Source organism: Kwoniella bestiolae, chromosome 4 (assembly GCF_000512585.2).
Source record: "Kwoniella bestiolae CBS 10118 chromosome 4, complete sequence".
Lineage (NCBI taxonomy): Eukaryota > Fungi > Basidiomycota > Tremellomycetes > Tremellales > Cryptococcaceae > Kwoniella > Kwoniella bestiolae.
Window position 1 is genome coordinate 1,142,886 of NC_089244.1, and position 18,701 is coordinate 1,161,586.

At 47.8% G+C, this 18,701-nt stretch overlaps 7 protein-coding genes and 1 non-coding gene across 8 annotated transcripts; 4 read left to right on the forward strand and 4 right to left on the reverse strand.

Moving 5' to 3' along the window:
- Positions 1-523: 523 nt before the first annotated feature.
- On the forward strand, positions 524-2,831 carry I302_106000 (uncharacterized protein; the record flags this gene model as incomplete). Its single annotated transcript, XM_019191750.1, has 12 exons — positions 524-597; positions 654-687; positions 741-796; positions 935-1,065; positions 1,122-1,138; positions 1,194-1,218; positions 1,287-1,689; positions 1,758-1,911; positions 1,990-2,132; positions 2,202-2,349; positions 2,416-2,567; positions 2,669-2,831. The coding sequence occupies 12 exons, from the start codon at positions 524-526 to the stop codon at positions 2,829-2,831; spliced, it is 1,500 nt and encodes a 499-aa protein (XP_019046380.1).
- A 428-nt stretch (positions 2,832-3,259) lies between these two features.
- I302_106001 (uncharacterized protein) lies at positions 3,260-3,687 on the reverse strand (the record flags this gene model as incomplete). The annotated part of the gene is made up of 2 exons (XM_019191751.1): positions 3,260-3,462; positions 3,576-3,687. The coding sequence occupies 2 exons, from the start codon at positions 3,685-3,687 to the stop codon at positions 3,260-3,262; spliced, it is 315 nt and encodes a 104-aa protein (XP_019046381.1).
- Positions 3,688-4,272: 585 nt separating this feature from the next.
- On the reverse strand, positions 4,273-4,832 carry I302_106002 (uncharacterized protein; the record flags this gene model as incomplete). The annotated part of the gene is made up of 3 exons (XM_019191752.1): positions 4,273-4,424; positions 4,517-4,573; positions 4,661-4,832. The coding sequence occupies 3 exons, from the start codon at positions 4,830-4,832 to the stop codon at positions 4,273-4,275; spliced, it is 381 nt and encodes a 126-aa protein (XP_019046382.1).
- Positions 4,833-5,235: 403 nt separating this feature from the next.
- On the forward strand, positions 5,236-9,891 carry I302_106003 (uncharacterized protein; the record flags this gene model as incomplete). Its single annotated transcript, XM_019191753.1, has 11 exons — positions 5,236-5,288; positions 5,352-5,409; positions 5,463-5,520; positions 5,586-5,680; positions 5,737-5,843; positions 5,907-6,698; positions 6,762-8,394; positions 8,468-8,950; positions 9,069-9,151; positions 9,222-9,309; positions 9,391-9,891. The coding sequence occupies 11 exons, from the start codon at positions 5,236-5,238 to the stop codon at positions 9,889-9,891; spliced, it is 3,951 nt and encodes a 1,316-aa protein (XP_019046383.1).
- Positions 9,892-10,154: 263 nt separating this feature from the next.
- Positions 10,155-10,270, forward strand: I302_106004. Its single transcript, XR_002022031.2, has one exon. It is a non-coding gene; the product is annotated as a 5S ribosomal RNA (ribosomal RNA).
- Positions 10,271-10,477: 207 nt separating this feature from the next.
- Positions 10,478-11,487, reverse strand: I302_106005 (uncharacterized protein; the record flags this gene model as incomplete). Its single annotated transcript, XM_019191754.1, has 4 exons — positions 10,478-10,636; positions 10,765-10,842; positions 11,106-11,200; positions 11,301-11,487. 4 exons carry the CDS (start codon positions 11,485-11,487, stop codon positions 10,478-10,480), a joined length of 519 nt encoding a protein of 172 aa, XP_019046384.1.
- Positions 11,488-12,038: 551 nt separating this feature from the next.
- Positions 12,039-15,006, forward strand: I302_106006 (uncharacterized protein; the record flags this gene model as incomplete). Its single annotated transcript, XM_019191755.1, has 4 exons — positions 12,039-12,054; positions 12,114-14,353; positions 14,496-14,643; positions 14,741-15,006. The coding sequence occupies 4 exons, from the start codon at positions 12,039-12,041 to the stop codon at positions 15,004-15,006; spliced, it is 2,670 nt and encodes an 889-aa protein (XP_019046385.1).
- A 630-nt stretch (positions 15,007-15,636) lies between these two features.
- Positions 15,637-18,619, reverse strand: I302_106007 (uncharacterized protein; the record flags this gene model as incomplete). Its single annotated transcript, XM_019191756.1, has 4 exons — positions 15,637-16,344; positions 16,440-17,694; positions 17,856-18,359; positions 18,465-18,619. The coding sequence occupies 4 exons, from the start codon at positions 18,617-18,619 to the stop codon at positions 15,637-15,639; spliced, it is 2,622 nt and encodes an 873-aa protein (XP_019046386.1).
- Between the last annotated feature and the right edge of the window lie 82 nt (positions 18,620-18,701).

Consider the following 18,701-nt stretch of genomic DNA (forward strand, 5'->3'; position numbering starts at 1 on the left):
ACTGGCGGAAGTTGGGTGAGTTCTTAACGAGTGTATGAGATTATATGATCATTATATTGTATTGTCGTTTCTTGAGAAGAGAGTGAGGTGTGTGTGAGTGGTACAAGTCTAACTAAGAGATTGTTATAAATATTGTTGCTGAGACTGCGAGAGAAGCAGCTAGTGAGACTACTAGTAGTACTACTAGTCTGATTATGAGATCTGATATGGTTGTACCGTATGATACCTCGCAGTCATTCTCATCAATTTATCCATTCTATCAACAGCAGTCACAGATTTCATGTTTCCGTCTCCGCAGCACCACTCACACGTAATCATCCACCCGCACCAGGAACAAAGGGTACTATCGCTGACCACGTGGCATTATGTAATGGCACGCTGTTCGCCACACAAATAAGTTGAAAAGCTGTGGATTCAAAGGTCAAGGTATGCTGTGAACGTCATCAATCATCAACAATCTCATCAATTCTACATCTTACATTTCCTTTCTGTCCATCTGAGCAATAGTGAAAAATACATCAACATGGCAACCAAAAAGGTCAAGGATACTCAGCTATACGACGTACTGGGTGTAACGCCCGAAGCTACCGATATCGAGTGAGTTTGACCCAAAGAGCTTTGGGATAGGGATGTTGGCTGATATTGCCCATTAGGCTCAAGAAGGCTTATCGAAAGCTTGCGATCAAGGTAAGTCCATTGCTCGCTATCTTACTGGGATGCTAGCTCACCATAGCGCTTAGTGGCATCCGGATAAAAACTCCTCCGCTGAGGCAGAGGTGAAGTTCAAGGAGATAGGGTGGGTGGACATTACTTCTCCCCGCCCCCTCTACTTCCTTCCTCTCGACTCCCCTCTTCAAGCTACTAAGCATCTACTTTTGAGTAATTCTCTACAAACAAACGGATATCGATGTTGATAAATTGCACACCCATACAGTGAAGCCTACCAAATCCTTTCCGATGCCGACACTCGAGCATTCTACGATAAAGTTGGTAAAGATGGTATGAACAGACCCGAAGCGGAGAACATGGATCCTACGGAGATTTTTGGAAAGATCTTCGGAGGGGGTGAGCTATGTTCATAGCATTTCTTGGACTGAATCGGAGCTGACATACCAGTGTAGAGGCGTTCTTCGACTATGTGAGTGTCTGAGCTTGCCAAGCGGACTGTAGCTATATGACTGACTTTCAGATAGATTGGAGAAATCGCTCTTGTCAAAGGTAAGCTTGGAGATTGAGATTGCTCTTTTCGCCTTCAACAGAGCTTACTTCTTATGTGTTGTTTGCAGACTTCACCACCACAATGGACGTCGTAATGACACCAGAAGAACGAGCCGAGATGGAAGCCGCCAAAGAAGCAGGCGAGACCGACTCCAGTGTACCTGGAGATGCCGAGTTAGCAGCAGCTGCAGCTGCAGGAGCAACCACCATAGCTGCATCTGAAGGAACGACCGTCAACCCTACAGCCGCTGCCGCCGCTGCAGAACAGTCGAATACCTCTTTGGCTCACCACTCTTCTTTCTCTGCTTCTGCTTCTGGGTCAGCTTCCGTATCAGGCTCAGCGTCCGGCTCAGTCTCAGTTGGCGGTGGTTCGTCAGGGAAGGACAAGAAGGGTAAACCCAAGTTGACTCCTGAGCAGAAGGCTCAACTGGAAGCTTTGGAGAAGAAACAGGAAGAGGAGAAGAAGGCTAGGTAAGCTAGTTCTTCCGGAAGGGTTTCAAACGTAGGGCCAGGATAGCTGATCAACGTTTGGTAATTAGGGTTGAAGCATTGGTGCAGAAACTTACTCAGCGTATTAGGCCTTTCGTAGATGCCAAGCATCCAGGAGACAAGGATGATCCCGAGACTAAAGTTTTCGAAAGTAGGATTAGGATTGAGGCGGAGGATCTGAAACTGGAATCGTTCGGTGTTGAGGTGGGTACCTAGTACTTTCCCAGCAATCAGTTCAGGGTCGACTTTGGAAGCGAGCTGATCTTTTGGGATTTAACGTAGATGCTCCACACGATCTCCCAAGTGTATATAACCAAAGCTGGTAACTTCCTAAAATCAAAGAAATTCTTCGGTGGTGGATTTTTCGGTAGACTGAAGGAAAAGGGAGGTATGGTGAAAGAGGGATGGGGATTGCTTGGTTCGGCGTGAGTCTGCTATCTCACACATCATCAATTGGACGGCCATGGCTGATAGCAGATTTTGCTATGATGTAGAATCGGTGTACAAAGTGCTATGGAGGAATTGGAACGACTAGAAGCTAAAGGAGATGCTACGCCCGAAGAGATGGAAGCTTTGGCGCAGGAGGTGTCGAGTAAAATGTTGTTGACTACCTGGAGAGCTACTCGATGGGAGGTGATCAATGTGAGTGGGGGGCTCGGTATCTTTAGAAAGGGCATTGATAGCTGATCATCCTGGGTTGGGGTTCAGGTGTTGAACGCCGTGGTGGATCAAGTGCTGTATGAACCTGGAATACATAAAGACGTAGCTTTGAAGCGGGCTAAGGCTATTCTGACAATTGGAGGGATCTTCAATGAAGTCAAGGCGGATGAGTCGGACGATGAGCGAAGGGAGTTGGAGAGGTGAGTGGTGACTCGCGAAATATGCCTTCATAGTTGAAGTACAAGATCTCGCGTCGTTGCACATGAGCTGAAGCTGACAAATGTCATTTCTTGTCGTGCAGGTTGGTAATGAACGCAGGAAAGAAGAAAGAAAAGACCAAAGAGAAGAAAGGTGGAAGTGGATGGTTCGGCGGTAAATCGGCTAGCCCCAAACCTGATACTGGTGTAGCTGGTGCAACGACGGAAAAGAAGGAAGCCGAGAGTGAAAAAGCTGGTTTACACTGATCTTCAATAACGATTATAACGTCTAATATAGATAAGAAGTTTTCGGTGTGGCGTCTTTGACTGTTCTCGTACATACGTATACCTTGATATAGAATTGATTAATGGATGTTGACTAGATGAACTGTCTGATGAATTTACGTTGGTCTTGTACGATGTCCACTATCAGGTCTCGGTGATGAATCGCAGCATCACATCGTTTGTTCTTGACATACACAATTTGTCTCTTCCAATTACAAGGCTGATCCAATCCTTATGTTGTTATAGATGTGCATTTTGCCAATTACTTGGTCATTTAATGTTGACATACTGAACAACATTCAACGAATGTACAATAAGAATTATCTCCCTTATTGCGTAGCTTGTTCGTCCGTCATTCATACGTGGTCCTACACTGTTTTTAACTCCGAATACCCACCCACCTCACCCGCCTATTCCTTCTCCTTCGCCCGCAGCAATTCAGCCCACCTTCCCCTAGCCTCATCCTCAAAACCCTTGAAAACCTTCTCACCATACAACTTCAAGTCCAACGCGCGTCTCTCAGATTCCAATCGTTTCTTGGCAATTCGTCGTCGTCTCCATATCCAGAAGAGGACGAGACCGACAAATACCAATCCTGCTACTATGCTTAGACCTGCCAACCAGCTATCAGCGATCCTCGCATGTTTACTGTATCATCTCTGATGGGATGGATAATCACCCATGACAGCGATAAGAGGGGGGACAGGAGCAGGGAGAGGGACGTACTGATTGTTATTGGGCATTTGGTTGAACCTTCGCTGCAGAATGAGGCGGTGGAAGGGAGGGAATCGTACCATGATTCTTCCTCGTCGTCTTCTGCTCGGGGGTGGAGTGGCATGGCCGAGATGCATGAGAATAAAAGAAGGCATAGTAAGAGGTGTATGTGGTTCGGAGAGATAGACATGGTTGAAATTGATGATCGCCGTCTGGTGTTTTGCCTTGAAGTGTTGGATCTGATTTGTGCCAGAATTTATTTTACTACGATACTACGATATTATCGTTATTTTTTGACATGAGTTGTCTTATCGGGTTGGTCCTACTTAATGTATCTTTATCGTCGTCTCCTTACGCTTGGTGTCAATGATATAGATAATCCTGCGATGGGATCTTCCCTGATACATTGAAATAGATAGCACGCTAAGATACCCGTTAGACCCTCAAAGGATCGTGGTGAGATCCAAAGGGGTTAGCAGATCAAAGTAAGTTGAGATATCTTACATGTCAGTTAGTCAATGTTTCGATAGGATCCTCCTTTGATATTGGTCCAGTACCTTTTGATGCGTGTCGTATTGGTACGATACATAATTTACAACCATTTCGTATATCCTACTTACAGCGATCTATCTTACATTCTGACCAGCTCCAAATTCCATAATACCGGGCGGGAAGCCAATCAATCGTTCTTACTGACTGACAGCTAAAGCTACCTCGTGATATCTTGACCACTTGTCCCATCTTTACTGCTCGTAGTGGTTTCGCCGCCGTACGGTAATCTGACTAAAACGGGCAAGGGTTCTGGTTCGTCTTGCTCGTCCTCTGGTATGGACGTATCGGATCTTTCAGCTTGTTGTTGGGCTATTCCACGTACCATATCGCATAAGCAGGAAGCACTCCAAAGGTCCCAATGGTTTTTGTTTCTATACACGGGAGAAGAGAGGAAGACATACCAAATAAGTTGAGAATCGAGAAAACATGAGGCCAATTCCTCAAAACACCTCCAACAGCTATCAGATCACGTTGAGTCAGCTACTGCGCTCTCTCTGGCAGGTTCGGTACTTAGCCAAGCCAACGAGAAACACAGTATAAACCACCTTCACCCCCATCAGCCATGATGTTACTCATCTCTGCCAACTTCTCCACCCTCTGAACCAGTTCTGCTGAAGCTTCTCGTAGAGCCTGTAAACCCGCGTATTCTTGTTGTTTTTGATATAAGATCTGGAGGGAGGGAGGTAAGTTGGGTTGAGATGGTCTTGAGGATGACATGGTGGGTGTACCTTCTCGCAAAACTGGACTGGGAGTTGGTGCTGAGAAGATAGAATGCGAGTATCTACATGGTTTTGTATTTTGCTGTACAGTTTGTGCATTTCATGTTTTCAGATGAACTGTTAAAGCGTGAGCTAACGACGCGTCGGGCATGAAGTCACGTGACTTGGCAGTATAATCGGACGAATCCAGTCAACTACGTCAGTACACAGAAAGCTTAAAAGAGGCGATATCGAGAGTTGTCTCTTGATGTTATTACTTGTCTCTGGCTCAACAACGATAGTAGTCCTCCATATCGTCTGTAGCCAATTTCACTTTGATCCGGAGAGTACTATCGGGGCAATCTTCCCATCCAACATATACCGATGATATAGCCTCCAAAAGCTAGAAAAGACCTTTCAAAATGGGTGTCAAAGGTCTTTGGTCACTCCTCAACCCGGTCTCTCGACCTGTCCAGTAAGTCCATCTTAGCTTTATCCTTAATTTGCTGCGGCCAATCTCAGCTAACTCTATGAGCAGGATAGAGAGCATGGAGGGGAAGCGACTGGCGATTGATAGTTCCATCTGGCTTTATCAGGTGAGCTTGCGCTCGTAAATCATTCCTATGCGAGCAGAGCTGACGAAGAGTAGTTCCAAGCTACTATGCGAGATAAGGATGGTAGGGTGTTGGTGAATGCTCATGTCCTAGGTCAGCTTAACCCCCGCTTTCCATCCCCCGTGAGGTACTTCAAGCTGATCTGAGTGAACTTGTAGGTTTTCTGCGGCGGATCAATAAATTGCTGTTTCATGGTATTAAACCTGTCTTCGTATTTGACGGTGGTGCACCCGCTCTGAAAAGAGCTACGATCGTAAGCTGCTAAGTCGATATCTGATCTGTAACACAGCTGATGTCTTCTCTTCATAGGCCGAGCGAAAGAAGAAGAAGGCAGGAGCAGCAGCAAACCACGCCAAAGTAGCTGAAAAGCTCTTCGCCGCTCAGATGAGGAGAGAGGCTGTCAAAGCTGCTCAAGCGTGAGTTGAGCTAGAATACGCACCAACGCAATGCAGTCTTAGCTGATGCGAATTATGATACAGGCTGGAAGAACAAAGAGCTGCTAGAAGCTCAGCAGCAGCCAACCAATATCCCGACGAAGCAGGCGAACAGATATCCGAGAACGCGGTGTACCTAGACGAATTAGAGAGCGGAGCTGGACCTCCCCGACCCAGACCTGTCGAACGTGCATCTTCCTCATCCACCTCGGTAAGACAATCGACGCCTTTTGGCGAAGTTCCTACCGATCCTGAGAAACGTCGGAAACACTTCAAGAAGCATGATCCCTACCGATTACCTGAAACTACCATGCCTTCCGTGTCCACCACCGATCGACCAGATGCGAGGTTAGCAACCGAAGAAGAGCTCAAACAATTCATAGATGAAGTTTCACCCGATGATATCGATATTGAATCTCCAGAATTTCGAGCATTACCCACTGAAGTGCAGTACGAGATCATTGGAGATCTCCGAGTGCGGTCCAGACAACAATCGCATAGAAGATTGGCGGACATGCTACGAGCTGCTCCATCGGCATTGGATTTCTCAAAGGCTCAGATCAAACATCTCTCTCAGCGGAATGCGTTGACTCAACAGCTTTTGACGGTGACTGATATGGTCGGTAAAGCTCATTTGACGATACCTGTCCGAATCGCTGCGGAACGGAATAGGGAGTATGTGCTGGTCAAGAAGGGTGAGGATGAGGGTGGTGGTTGGGCATTGGGGATTAGGGAAGGATCGAAGGAGAAACCTATAGAGATTGAGGAGGAACCGAAAGTTGAGAGTGAGAGTGAAAGTGAGAGTAGCGATGATTCGGATATTGAGGAGATAGATAGGTGAGATCAGTTCGTTGAACCCCCATGTGCGAGTGCAGCTGACATGTTGAATGACCTATGCAGTCCCAACGCCAAACCTCCTGTGGTAGATACAGATCTACGAGAACATCGTCGCCGAGAAATACTGGAAGCTATAGCTCGTCGATATGCCCCTGCTCGACCTGCTAGAAAATCTTTAGACGTAGTTGTCAAACCCTTCGGAGCAAGTAGACAAGCGGGATCCAAACCGTTATTTGACGCTGCCGAAGAGGAGGAGGAAGAGGAGGTGATACCGACTGCGAACGATGAGGCTTTGGCATTAGCATTACAGCAGGAAGAACTTGGATCGGACGAGGAAGAGGTGGATGTGGACCTGGCTAGAGCGCTGGCGTTGAGTAGGGTAGAGAAAGAACGAAGGGAAAGAAGTGTCACGGAAGAAGCTGATTGGGAAGTTCAGGAAGATGATGAAGATATGGAAGAAGTCCAACTGGTACCTAGTGGCGCTACTACGCCTGTACTGGAAAGTGGCAGTAATACTCCGCTAGAGGATGATGACGAAGATGAGTTCGAGGAGGTTGCAACGGATTATGCGCCATCGAGAACTCAGTCCCTCACAGAGGTCCCTTCCGCTGTTCAAGTCGACGAGGATGTTCCCATCATCACAGCTAGACAAACAGCTGTGAAGACGAAACCTGCTGGTGTGGGTGATCATCGACCGGTTCCCGCGGAGGTCATCGAAATTGATGGGGAAGAGGAAGAAGTGGATGCTCCGTTATTTGCCTCGACGAATAGCTCAACCGTCCCTCAAGCGCCTGCCAATCCGTCATCGCCAAAGGGACAAGTGGTATCAAGTGCTTCCTCCCAACGACAACGGTCTGCTCAGCAAGGCGAAGCGAATGATACTGATGGCGACTTCCAGATAATACCAGAGCTTCAGCCTTTGATGCCTTCTCCACCGCCTCCGAGGATACCTCCGCCCGTGGTCAAAGCTTCTCCACCGACCAATCATCCTGCACCAACTCCCTCGAAATCCACTACCGCTCCTTCTCGTCCCTCTGCAGCTCCTGTGCCGAAACCACTGCAGCGTATGCCATCGGCCACTGTCAGACCCTCTCCGCTTCGAAGGGTTACTCAACCGGCTTCTTCACCTATCTCCATCGATACTGAGGTTGAGATAGCTCCGGCAGGCGTACCTGCACCTGCAGCCCCACAAGCTCCAAAAGTCTCAGAAACATCAGCCCCAAAGCAGCTACCGACACCAGTCCAAGCAATCCCTGATGCGCCTTTGGTTGCGTCACCGTTACCTTCTTTAGTCCCAACTGATAAACCTAGTATTTCCGCCTCTCCCGTTCCCGCCCCACAAGCCCCACCACTGTTCACACGTGCAGAATCAATTTCCTCAGAAGAAGATATAGACGATTCAAGATCGATAGAATGGTCCGCTTCTCCTCCACCTCTGCCTCGCCCTGCACTTCAACCTACCGATTCAGCTACTACAATCCCCTCGGAAGTGGAAGATCAAGATGGTGATTTGACTGCTGGCGATATGGCAGCTGAGGAAGATGATTATGCTAGGTTCCTGGCTCAGATCAAAGGGAGAGATTTGAATGAGGTTAGGACGGAGATTGATGATGAGATTAGGGTGTTGAATAGCGAGAACAGGAATGCCATGAGGGATTCGGACGAGATTACGCAGAGTATGATTGTGCAGATTCAGGTGGGTTGAGTTTGTTTACACATGTCAAATCAGAATAACAGGAAATGCTGATTATTCTATACCTGACCTGCAGACTCTCCTGCGTCACTTTGGTATACCATACATAACAGCACCAATGGAAGCCGAAGCGCAATGTGCGAAACTTGCAGAGCTCGGACTAGTCGACGGGATCATAACGGACGATTCGGATGTCTTCCTATTTGGAGGTATACAATGCTTCAAAAACATCTTCAACGATGCCAAATACGCTGAATGCTTTTTGTCCTCCGATATTGAACGGGAATTATCCCTTACGAGAGATAGGTTGATCTCGTTAGCTTATTTGCTGGGAAGCGATTATACCATTGGATTACCTGGTGTTGGACCTGTTGTCGCGCTTGAGCTGCTGGCCAACTTCCCTGGTGAGAGGGGAATAGATAATTTCAAAGATTGGTGGATGAGGGTGCAAAGGGGATTGGACAGTAAGGAGGATAACGATACGAAGTGGAAGGTGTCGTTTAAGAAGAGGTATAAGGATGGGATCTATCTGACGGGGGACTGGCCGAATCCTCTGGTTGTGAGTCGATTTAAATCTTTAACACTCAAGGTAATCTGCTACTGCCTGCAGCAATACACCGGGGTTGCGAATACATCAAGCGGTGGATCAATACTGATTTGAGTTTGATCACATACAGAGAGAAGCGTACAAGTACCCTACTACGGACGAATCTGAGGAACCATTCCACTGGGGATTTCCAAAGTTGTCTGCGTTGAGGACGTGAGTTATCCTTCCTATCAGGTTTCACCCTTGAACATGAATAATCTAAGCTTATAAACATCAAATCCAGGTTCCTACACGAAGAATTGTCCTGGTCAATATCCAAAGTAGATGACGAGCTCACGCCAATCGTACAGCGTATAGCACGTCGTGGGAAAGTAAGTCTAAATCTAGAAATCTTTCATCTTTACAACTCACTTCGTTCGCGATGTACTTATGCTGATGGACTTTGTTGATAGGTTGGAGCATTGAACAAACAGTCAACGCTACTTCCATTCTTCGACGTATCAGTAGTAACAGGGAACTACGCGCCCCGACGACGAACTACTGCCAACGTATCCAAGAGATTAATGGGAGTGATCAAATCTTTCCGAGAGGCTGAAGCGCGAATTAAAGGAGAGGAAGTGAAAGATTGGGGGGAGATGATGGTTGATCTGGATGAGGAGGATCCAAAAGGTAGAGGAACAGGTAAGAGACGGAAGACTTTGGAATCTGAGAATGGTGATGGAGAGGCTGTCAAGAAGAGGAGGATGAGTAGTGCGAGTGTTGCGTCTAGGGGATCGACCAGGGGAAGAAAGAGAGCGGGGACGGGTGGGTCGGGGGTTAGTGAGGCGTCGACTGAGAGTACGAGTACGAATGGGAGAAGTAGAGGATCCGCGGGGAGAGGTAGAAGAAGAGGACGAGGTAGGGGAAAGGGGAAGGGGAAGGAGGTGAACGTGGTTGAAGTGCAGGATGATTGATCTGTCAGCATTTCGCATTTGTTCTGGTTTGGTAGCCATGTAGCATTAGTAACTTGTTGCAGCATGTATCATCATTGTAATAGCTCTTAGCGTTTTAGGAGTTGTTAAATATAGTATGTTTACAGTAAGTCTTTAGGTAGTATGCTTTATCTTCTGTAGGACGAACTTTACGTCGGTAAACATGTGCCATTAGAGATCTTGTTGCCCTACTTGGCGTCTTGCACCATACCGCTTATCATCTTGTTTACTGTTGATCTGACATCTACGGTCATAGAATCTAGAAAACGCCGCTTCCCGTCCGCTCAGCGCAGCTTAACCTGGATGTCGCTTGGTCAGTACCAAAGTGGGGGACTCCTTGGGAATCCCGAGTGCTGTAGTTTTTGCTCATGGGAACGGGGTTTAGAGCAGCTGGTAGACAGATGAAGCATGAAGCCTCGTCGAAGCACAGCTCCCGATGTGGGACAAAGTGGCACCAAGTATTAGATTGGCCCTACTTATTCTTTTACCGGACATGTGTATCACCACGCGATCCGATTAATCCATTCATTCATACATGTGATATTCCATTCTATAAAACCCCCACTGCTTACTCCTCATCAACCTCCTCTGGTCTAGCGTAAGTCTGACCGCCCAACTCCTTCTCCAACCCGTTGTAAGGGTATGTTCGCTGAGCCACAGGTCTCTCGGGTCTGTTGGAGATGAGGACATATGATGCGAGCCCTATGAGGGAGAAGGCTACTGATAACTGTTGTAGGTGGGTCGGGCTATGTTAGTATGGGATTTGCATTCGATTCGATGAGATGTGGTATAGGAATCAAGTTTTTGACGGAACAGGGAAGGAAGATTGTCTGTGGACAGAGAAGCGATACCCACCTGGAACAATGCGCTGGATGGGGAGGTCTTGTGGACGTCTGGTCCCCACATACCGATGGCATCTTCTTCTTCGTGTAGCTGATAGCGTAAATGGTATGTCAGCAGTGGCTCTTCGATATATGGTAAGATAGCTTTGAACATCGTTATCAAGCCCAGGCAGGCTATTCAACCTCATCCATCTACTTTCATCTTAGATTGATAGGCACAAATGGCCCGTCAGACACATTAGATTCGTTTCCGCTTTCCACAATTTGCACAAACGATAATTCTCCTCTTCTGCACAATGACTCGAAGCCCATTGCTCTGAGTCCGACCCATGACGAGAACAACAAGACACTCACAACTTCACCAAAGTTCTTTCTCTCTTGTCTGTCCCACCATCCAAATGGTTCTCGCTGTTGGATCGACACGTATGGTAATTGGGGATAACCATTTACTGCGAATGACACCAAGTATGATTAGCACCTCTTTTCCTGTATCTCTTAATGCTTCTAGCTCTGGTGCTTCCCGGTTCTACGAGAGCAAACCCCACTCACACTGTGGATCGATCTCTTCTCCAGGTGCCAATCGATTAGGAATATAGGAAGTCTCAGCTACGTCAGGTGTACCGGAGGTGGTTATAGGTGAGTTTGAGGCCATTCGCACGCCGGTTCGTACTGCCAATGGGGAGACCGACACGGCTCGTTTTGGGATAGCTGTTCGCAGGAGGGCGGGTCGGAACATTTTGTATGGTTGTGGTATATGGTATGTATTGAGTTTGTGCACTTATGATTATGAGGATGTCAATGAAGATGGATTGGATGGAGGGAGGTGCAAAGGGTGAAAGGGGATTCGATAGACGCTTTTAGCTGGACTTGATAGGCGCGTCTCGGTACAAGTCTTTTGCAGGCGCGAAAACTCTTTCTGGAAGAGACCCTTGTGATAGGCCTGCGCTGAGTGAAACAAGTGGAGATGACCGCTTTTGCCACCTAACCTTGCATGAAATATCCAGTCCTGTGTTTTTGCGATTCGCATCAACATCAACATCAAATCTACTTACTTCTTTTCACCAGTACAACTTTGACTTCTTCACCTATTTCTACTTATCATCGTCACTCTCATAAAACATCTGCGGCAGCTCGAGCAGTGAGGCAGCACTGGCTTCCAGCACAGGTTGATCATTCGCTAAGCACCTGCCTTTGACCTGAGGTCACGTCAAATTGACTCTCCGAACGAAGAGGGTGTAATCATCGTTCTGTGCTGGCCTGGCCTGAACTGGAGGTACAACAGGCAAGATGTCTTTGCGACTTCGTAAGTTCAGCTTTTCCAAGCTCTACACTTGATCTGTCTTAGCTGATAATGTCATGCAGCGAGTCAAAACAAGTTCAGACCGACATTCAAACCAGGTAAACCAGGTCAAAAGAAAGCTCCTCCCGTTCGTCCATCCAACAGCACCCCTACATCAAGTCAACAGACCATAGCGCCTTCATCGTCTCAACCTCTACCATCATCATCTCAAACATCAGCACCATCGTCATCTCAACCATATGCTCCTTCCACATCAGCGCCCCAGCCCTCAACCACATCCACAGCAGTAAATACACAAGTCGTTCCAGGTACCGATGGTCCTCCCCAATCAACCAAATCTACCAATGTAGTACCTAAACCAATACCCTCATCGCAGATTAGAGCGCTCCTATCTAACAACTTTCAAACCACAAATATCACTCCTCCAGTCCAAAGTGGTCCTGCTCCTCCTGCTTCAGGCGAAGAGTCTACCGAAGTCATTGCGATACCATCGTCAAGCGTCACCGCCGGACCATCCACTTCTCAAGCTTCAACAGCCAAACCACCTTCTTCACAGGCAGCTACTAGTCCAACAGTAACCAGAACACCTCTTGCGCCTCCCCCTCCTCCTTCACCAGCTCCAGCTCCCAGACTATCGCTCCTAGATGCAGCTCGAAATCACTCCTCCGAAACCCCCTCACCAGGTCAGATCCGACGTCGTACTCCTTCCATCGCATCTCGCTCAGAACGTGCACCATCAGCCACACCTCAGCCACAACGAGCACCTTCAGCGGCCCCATCAATACGAGGATCGTCGGTTGTACCCCATTCTCGCAGGGAACCATCAGCTACCCCTCAACCACCTACCTCGTCTGGAGCCCCTCCTTCATTAGGTGTAACACCTTCTCCTCGTCAACCCCCTTCGAGTCTTCCTCCTTCTCTAGGCACAGCAGGTCCACCTACATTGGGGCTGTCGTCGCCGTCTGGCTTCCCACCTTCTCTCGGTACCACTTCGTCTTCCCCAGCTCCGATTGCAGCCCCCATAGCCTCCTCGTCGAGAGATCAAGCTGCCGCGTTGGCCGCTGCTGCCGTGGGGACTATCGGCCGAGTCGGGGACCATCATACTTCCTCGCGACAAGCTAGGAAAGGTCGAAGAAGAGTTACCAAAGGTGCTGCCCCACTTGCTAGGAATATACCTGTTGTGGAGATCCCCATCAGATCAGGTAAAAAGCCTCTCAGGGTCGTTCGAGAGAATACAGAAGATAGGAGGACAAGCGAGGAAGATGATGGGTCGGAAGATGAAGAGGTGGAAACTGGGGAGAAGAGGAAGTCGTCTTCACAGATTACTGAGGATGATGAAGGTAGACATGTCAAGCGTCAAAAGAAAAAGAGAGCGATTGGAGTCGCTACAATCTCATTACAGGATATCCAGCCTGATGAGCTTGTAGGAGATCAGGTAGATGAGGTGGTAATCACCATGGGGGATTTGGCTACCACCTTGGCAGCTCAGGGTAAAGTTTCGTCTAGAGCCATCAAGATAGATGAACATCGACGAGCCGAAGATCAAAAGAACAAGGAGGCTGCTCGACTACGGGTTGAGCAGAGTTGGAGACGGAACCAGATCAAACGAAGAAAGGTTAGACATACCAAGAATAGGGACAGGGCGAGGAGGCGAGAGGAGTTGGGTAGATTGGGGATGGACGAGGGGATCGTCAGTCAAGATGAGGATGATTCAGAGGAGGAATATGAACCTGAACCGGAAAGGTTGACTCCTGAGTCTACGCCTGATCCTGATGCGAGGAGGGAGCAGTCGATCCGACCTGAAGATTGGGATGAAAATGGAGAAGGGTTGGAAGACGGAGATGAAGAATATAATGATGTTCCTGTGGATAATAATGCTGAACCATTATTTATGGATGGCGAAGGCGAAGGTGATGAGGGAGACGGTGAAGGTGAAAATGGAGGAGTGGGATTGACAGCAGAAGATATAGCTGCTCAAGAAGAGGCAGATGCCGATATGGCCGCTCTGAGGGAGTTGGGAATCAACATCGTTGAGGATGGTCCTTCTGGCTTTGGAGAAGCAGGGGATGGCGAGGAGGATGAGGAGGAATATAATTGGGAGGTGGAAGATGATTATCCCGATATTGAGGGGTATCGACGAGATTTGGAGAGGGACCGAAGGAGGATTAGAGAAGCGCAAGATAGGGATGATGGAGAGGTTGTGGAGATCAACGATGAGACGAGGTTCATCAATGCTGCTAGTTTTGCGAAGTATACGAAACCTCAGAGATGGACTGCTATGGAGACGGAGCTGTTTTATCAGGTGAGTTGGGTGTGGCGATCTCTTCTCATGTCTTGACTCTCCTTATTCCACTTTTCGCTCTCGTCTCATTGCGCGGTTAAACAAGTATGCAAGTTAGTAGGAAAGGAGTGGAAGTGCTGATTATGGTGTCTGGTACTTGTAGGTACTTGAAGAAACCGGCGAGAACTATTCGTTGATGAAAGCTTATTTCCCTGGCCGAACCATCAAGCAACTCAAGCTCAAGGGATTGAAAGAGAACAGGATCAATCCCGAGAAAATGACAGCTGCGATCTTAGCTAGGAAACCTTTAGGTAAGTTCACTTTACAAGGTCGCTGGCACTAGATCATCTCCTCCCATGTTCACTGTTGAAGGCAAACATCTGCTAATTTCTGCTACGTACTTGGTAGATAAAGATTATCTCACCAAATCATCTGGGTTCGATGCTACCAGAGCATGGGACAAGGAAGAGGCGTTATTTGAAGAAGCCAAGAATGATGCTGATAGACTGAAGAGGTTGGATAGTACTAGACCTGGCGAGGAAGGTGGTGAAGGGGAAGAGGGAGGGAACGAGTTTGACGAGACGATGTTACAGGAGTTTGAAGTGGAGGCGGAGGAGGATAAAGATGAGGAAGCGGCTGAGGAGGAGAAAGATGGAGAGGATGAGGAGTATTGAGTGGATTTGTACGCACGGTGGGGTCGTCGTAGGGGGCAAGGAGGACGCTGGATTTGATTTGACTGTCTCTTGTTATGTTGTATATAAATATAAATAAAAGTTGGTTACCGCGTCTGGCTACTACCTGTTACAGTTATTTGTTAATTCTATATCTTGTTGATGTTTTAGTCTGTAGTTCAGGTCTTTTTGGTTCAGTTATCTGCATGTCATCAGGCATGGACCATAATATGAATGAAATCATGTCGATGTGTAACAGCAGCAATGAAATTGGATCAAAGTTGGTTGGTGGGCTACCACTTCGCACAGAATTTAAATGTGAATGTATGTATAAGCCATGGTCGTATCAAGTCAAATCAAGTATCCTCTTATTCACCACCCCTCACTAGCTTTCGTGTATATCCATCCAGGTTCGAATAATCATATACACATCCTCATCGTCAATTCTCAATATGACCCTATGACCCTATGACCCAATGACCCAATGACCCAATGACCCAGAACTACAACCCCGACTATCCGAAAATACCCAAAATAACGTTTCATCGCATGTCCAACCCAATATACCAAATTTTCACATGTCCAGACCAATTGTAAATGATTACATTGCCCAAAACCTCCTTGGAGATCCGACTAATCCCTTCTCACAACCTTTGCATAACTCTTTCCATCTCCCCCTCTTGACGAGGTGGGTGCACTCCCAATAGGAATCCCATTATTGATACTGATCTGCGCCAACTTCGCTTCGATGATCTCTTCAGGTGACAGGGCCTGGGCATGTGATGATTTATGTGTATTGACCGAAGAAGGTCTGGAATCCTGTGCTCCAGAGGAGGAAGTGGAAGAGGGGTCATACAAGATCGGTTGAGTCTTGGTCGGTAATCTTCTTGGAAAATCTGGGTCGGTCCCTGATCCTGGTACATCTTGCTTCGGCTGTTGAGTAGGTAAGGGTGTGCGTGTAGGTGGGGGAACGATGGTCATTCTTGTTTGTTGCTGCTGTTGATCATTGCCTTGAAGATGGGGAGGTGATTGATGTAGATGATGTATGTTCTTTACCATCGTTCCGTTCCATACTGATCCACCCCCATTGCCTACGGGTTTCATCTTGGCTCGCTCAACTTGCATAGGTTCAGCGTTGGTGCCTTGGTCCTGCCTTAGTAGAGGTGGGAATTCAGCGGCGTTGGGTGTAATGGGATCAGGTAGAGGGGTAGGATGATATGGGACGTTGTTGGCTGCCCAGTCGGGCCGTTGGGGTAACTGATGTTGTGCGGAGGTGGGTGGAGCAAGTTGAATGAAACTTGTACGGCGAGATGAGCGTGATGAAGTGGTTGTCGTTGATGACTATACCGTTTAAGCGATCGGTCAGCACAGATCATCGCATGTTACATGGGATGGTGAAGCACGAGGAGAGAGAGAGAAGGATACAACAAACTCACAGGACTCTGTCCTCTATTCCTCTTATTCTCCATTCCACTCGCGCTGCCATTCCCTAATCCCAAACTCGTCAATCCATTCATGCCTTGACCCTTCATCGCTCTCTGTCTATACCCCGGACCTTGAGTAGCAGGGTACATGGCGCCCAGCCTCACACTACTCGCAGCAGATCTCGTACTCGTGGTCGATCCCCTTGAATGGGGTCTCGAGCCATCTTGGTACGATCTCGACGATATACTACTCGAAGCTGAGCTATGGGGTTGCATAGGTGGTCTGACGGGTGTGGGTTGAACAAGGGATGGATAACTTCCTTGTCGGTAGGGTGGGATCGGTGGTTGCGGTTGCGGTTGAGCGGTCTGAGGAGGATATCCGTATGACGTTGGATATGGGACACCTTGCGATATCATTGGCATCATCTGTTGTTGCTGCTGCTGTTGAGGAGGATTCGACATCATTTGATTGGGAGGGGGATACTGCCATCCCTGCGGTACGTTTATCCCGTTCTGCTGTTGGGGTATCATGCCATACGACTGTTGATTGGGCCCAAGCATCTGATTGGGATAACCATTACTCTGTTGAGGGATTTGATGCCATCCAGCGGGCACAGGGTACCCATTCTGCTGTGAAGGCATCATATAGCCATTCTGACTTGGGTCCATATACGTCTGAGGCATTATGCCATAATTCTGCTGAGGTTGCTGAGGTGATATAGGTTGGCTCGATCCATAGGCTTGCGGCATTATAGGATAACCATTGGCATCTATCTGCTGAGAATATGAGCCATAGCTCGACTGGTATCCATATACGTTGGAGGATTGTGATTGATATTGATTTGTCGACGTAGACGCATTACTCATCGGCTGTGGGGCGGGAGGTTCAGCTTTGGGTGGATGGTAAAGTGAAGGGTAAACTACTTCGAATGGCTGATACAGCTGCCTAGGTACGGGGTCAATCTCATCGTCCACTTGAGAGGGAGGTTGAGCATTCTGCAAAGTTTCGATCGCCTCATTGGTGATTTCACTCGTCCCCGTTTCTGTCGATGTGCCATAAATCTTCTCTCGAGCTGCAGCATAGGCAGCTTCTCTCTCTTCCAGAGTTTTCCACTTTGTTCCACTCGAAGAGGATCCTTCGGCCGGCGAGGAGCTGCCAGATGCCTCGCCATTTCGGTTGGGTGCTCGTTGCATTATGCGGAATTTCTGCGTCTGAGAGCTTGATGACGGGGCGGGTGGGACGAGTTCTGATAATTTGAGGGAGGTGCTGCACTTGAGTGTCAGCTGATTTCATTCTCTTCTCTCATAATTTTGGTATGAGAAACGGAGAAGATGTTTTGTCAAACGCTTGGAAACATAACAAGCGAGATAGGACATATGGTATATTCGGATAATGGCCCGAACAGTCCAAGCCAACGACCTACTCACCTCTTCTCATTGAATTCCCCCAACAAACCAACAATCATCCCCCCATCCTGACCAGGTACAGCCTTGAGTCCATACCACTCCGCAGTCTTATACACCAACATCCTCTGGAATTTACTCGTTGGCGTGACACCTATTGTCGTACTAGCATTAAGCTGTACCATAGGTATCTGTGTTTGGGTCTGCGTCTGCGCTTCTGATGGCTGTGATTCTTGGGATATCTGACCAGTAGATAGTTTATTGATAAAGCTCTCGATCTCTTTAGATAAGACCAGAAGGAACATCCGATCTTTGGATTGAAGGGCAGATTTCAGCTGGTCTTCGCATTGTAAGGAGCCTAGACCTATCTCCGCCATATTTGACGAAGAGGCAGAAGTGGGTGGAGGGTTCGTGCTGTTGCTGGAACTTAGAAGGGAGATGGTCGTGGGATTAGGAGAGGCGATATTTGATGAGGACGAGGATGCGAGGCTGGGGTTGCTGTGACTATCTGCTGTGGGTGTTATGCGGCTGTGAAAATCATATAGTGAGTAAACTCCGAGTGAGATTTCATGATTCGGGACATAGTGATATACTGATAGTAGGCGAATGAGGACGAAGAGTGACTGAACATACCCATCAAAACCATCTCCTATCCCATCCCCATCTACAGCCCCCTTAACTTCTCCAATCGAGACACCATTCTCTCGATGCTGAGGCTTGAGATTGAGTGAACTAGGTCTGGGAGTAGCTAGCGTAGGAGAAGATACGTTGGGTGGATGAGGCTGCATTACTTTTGGATGAAGAGATAGCAGTTGATCAGTTAGTCATACCATACAGATCCAGACGATATGGTAAAATACGATCAGAAAG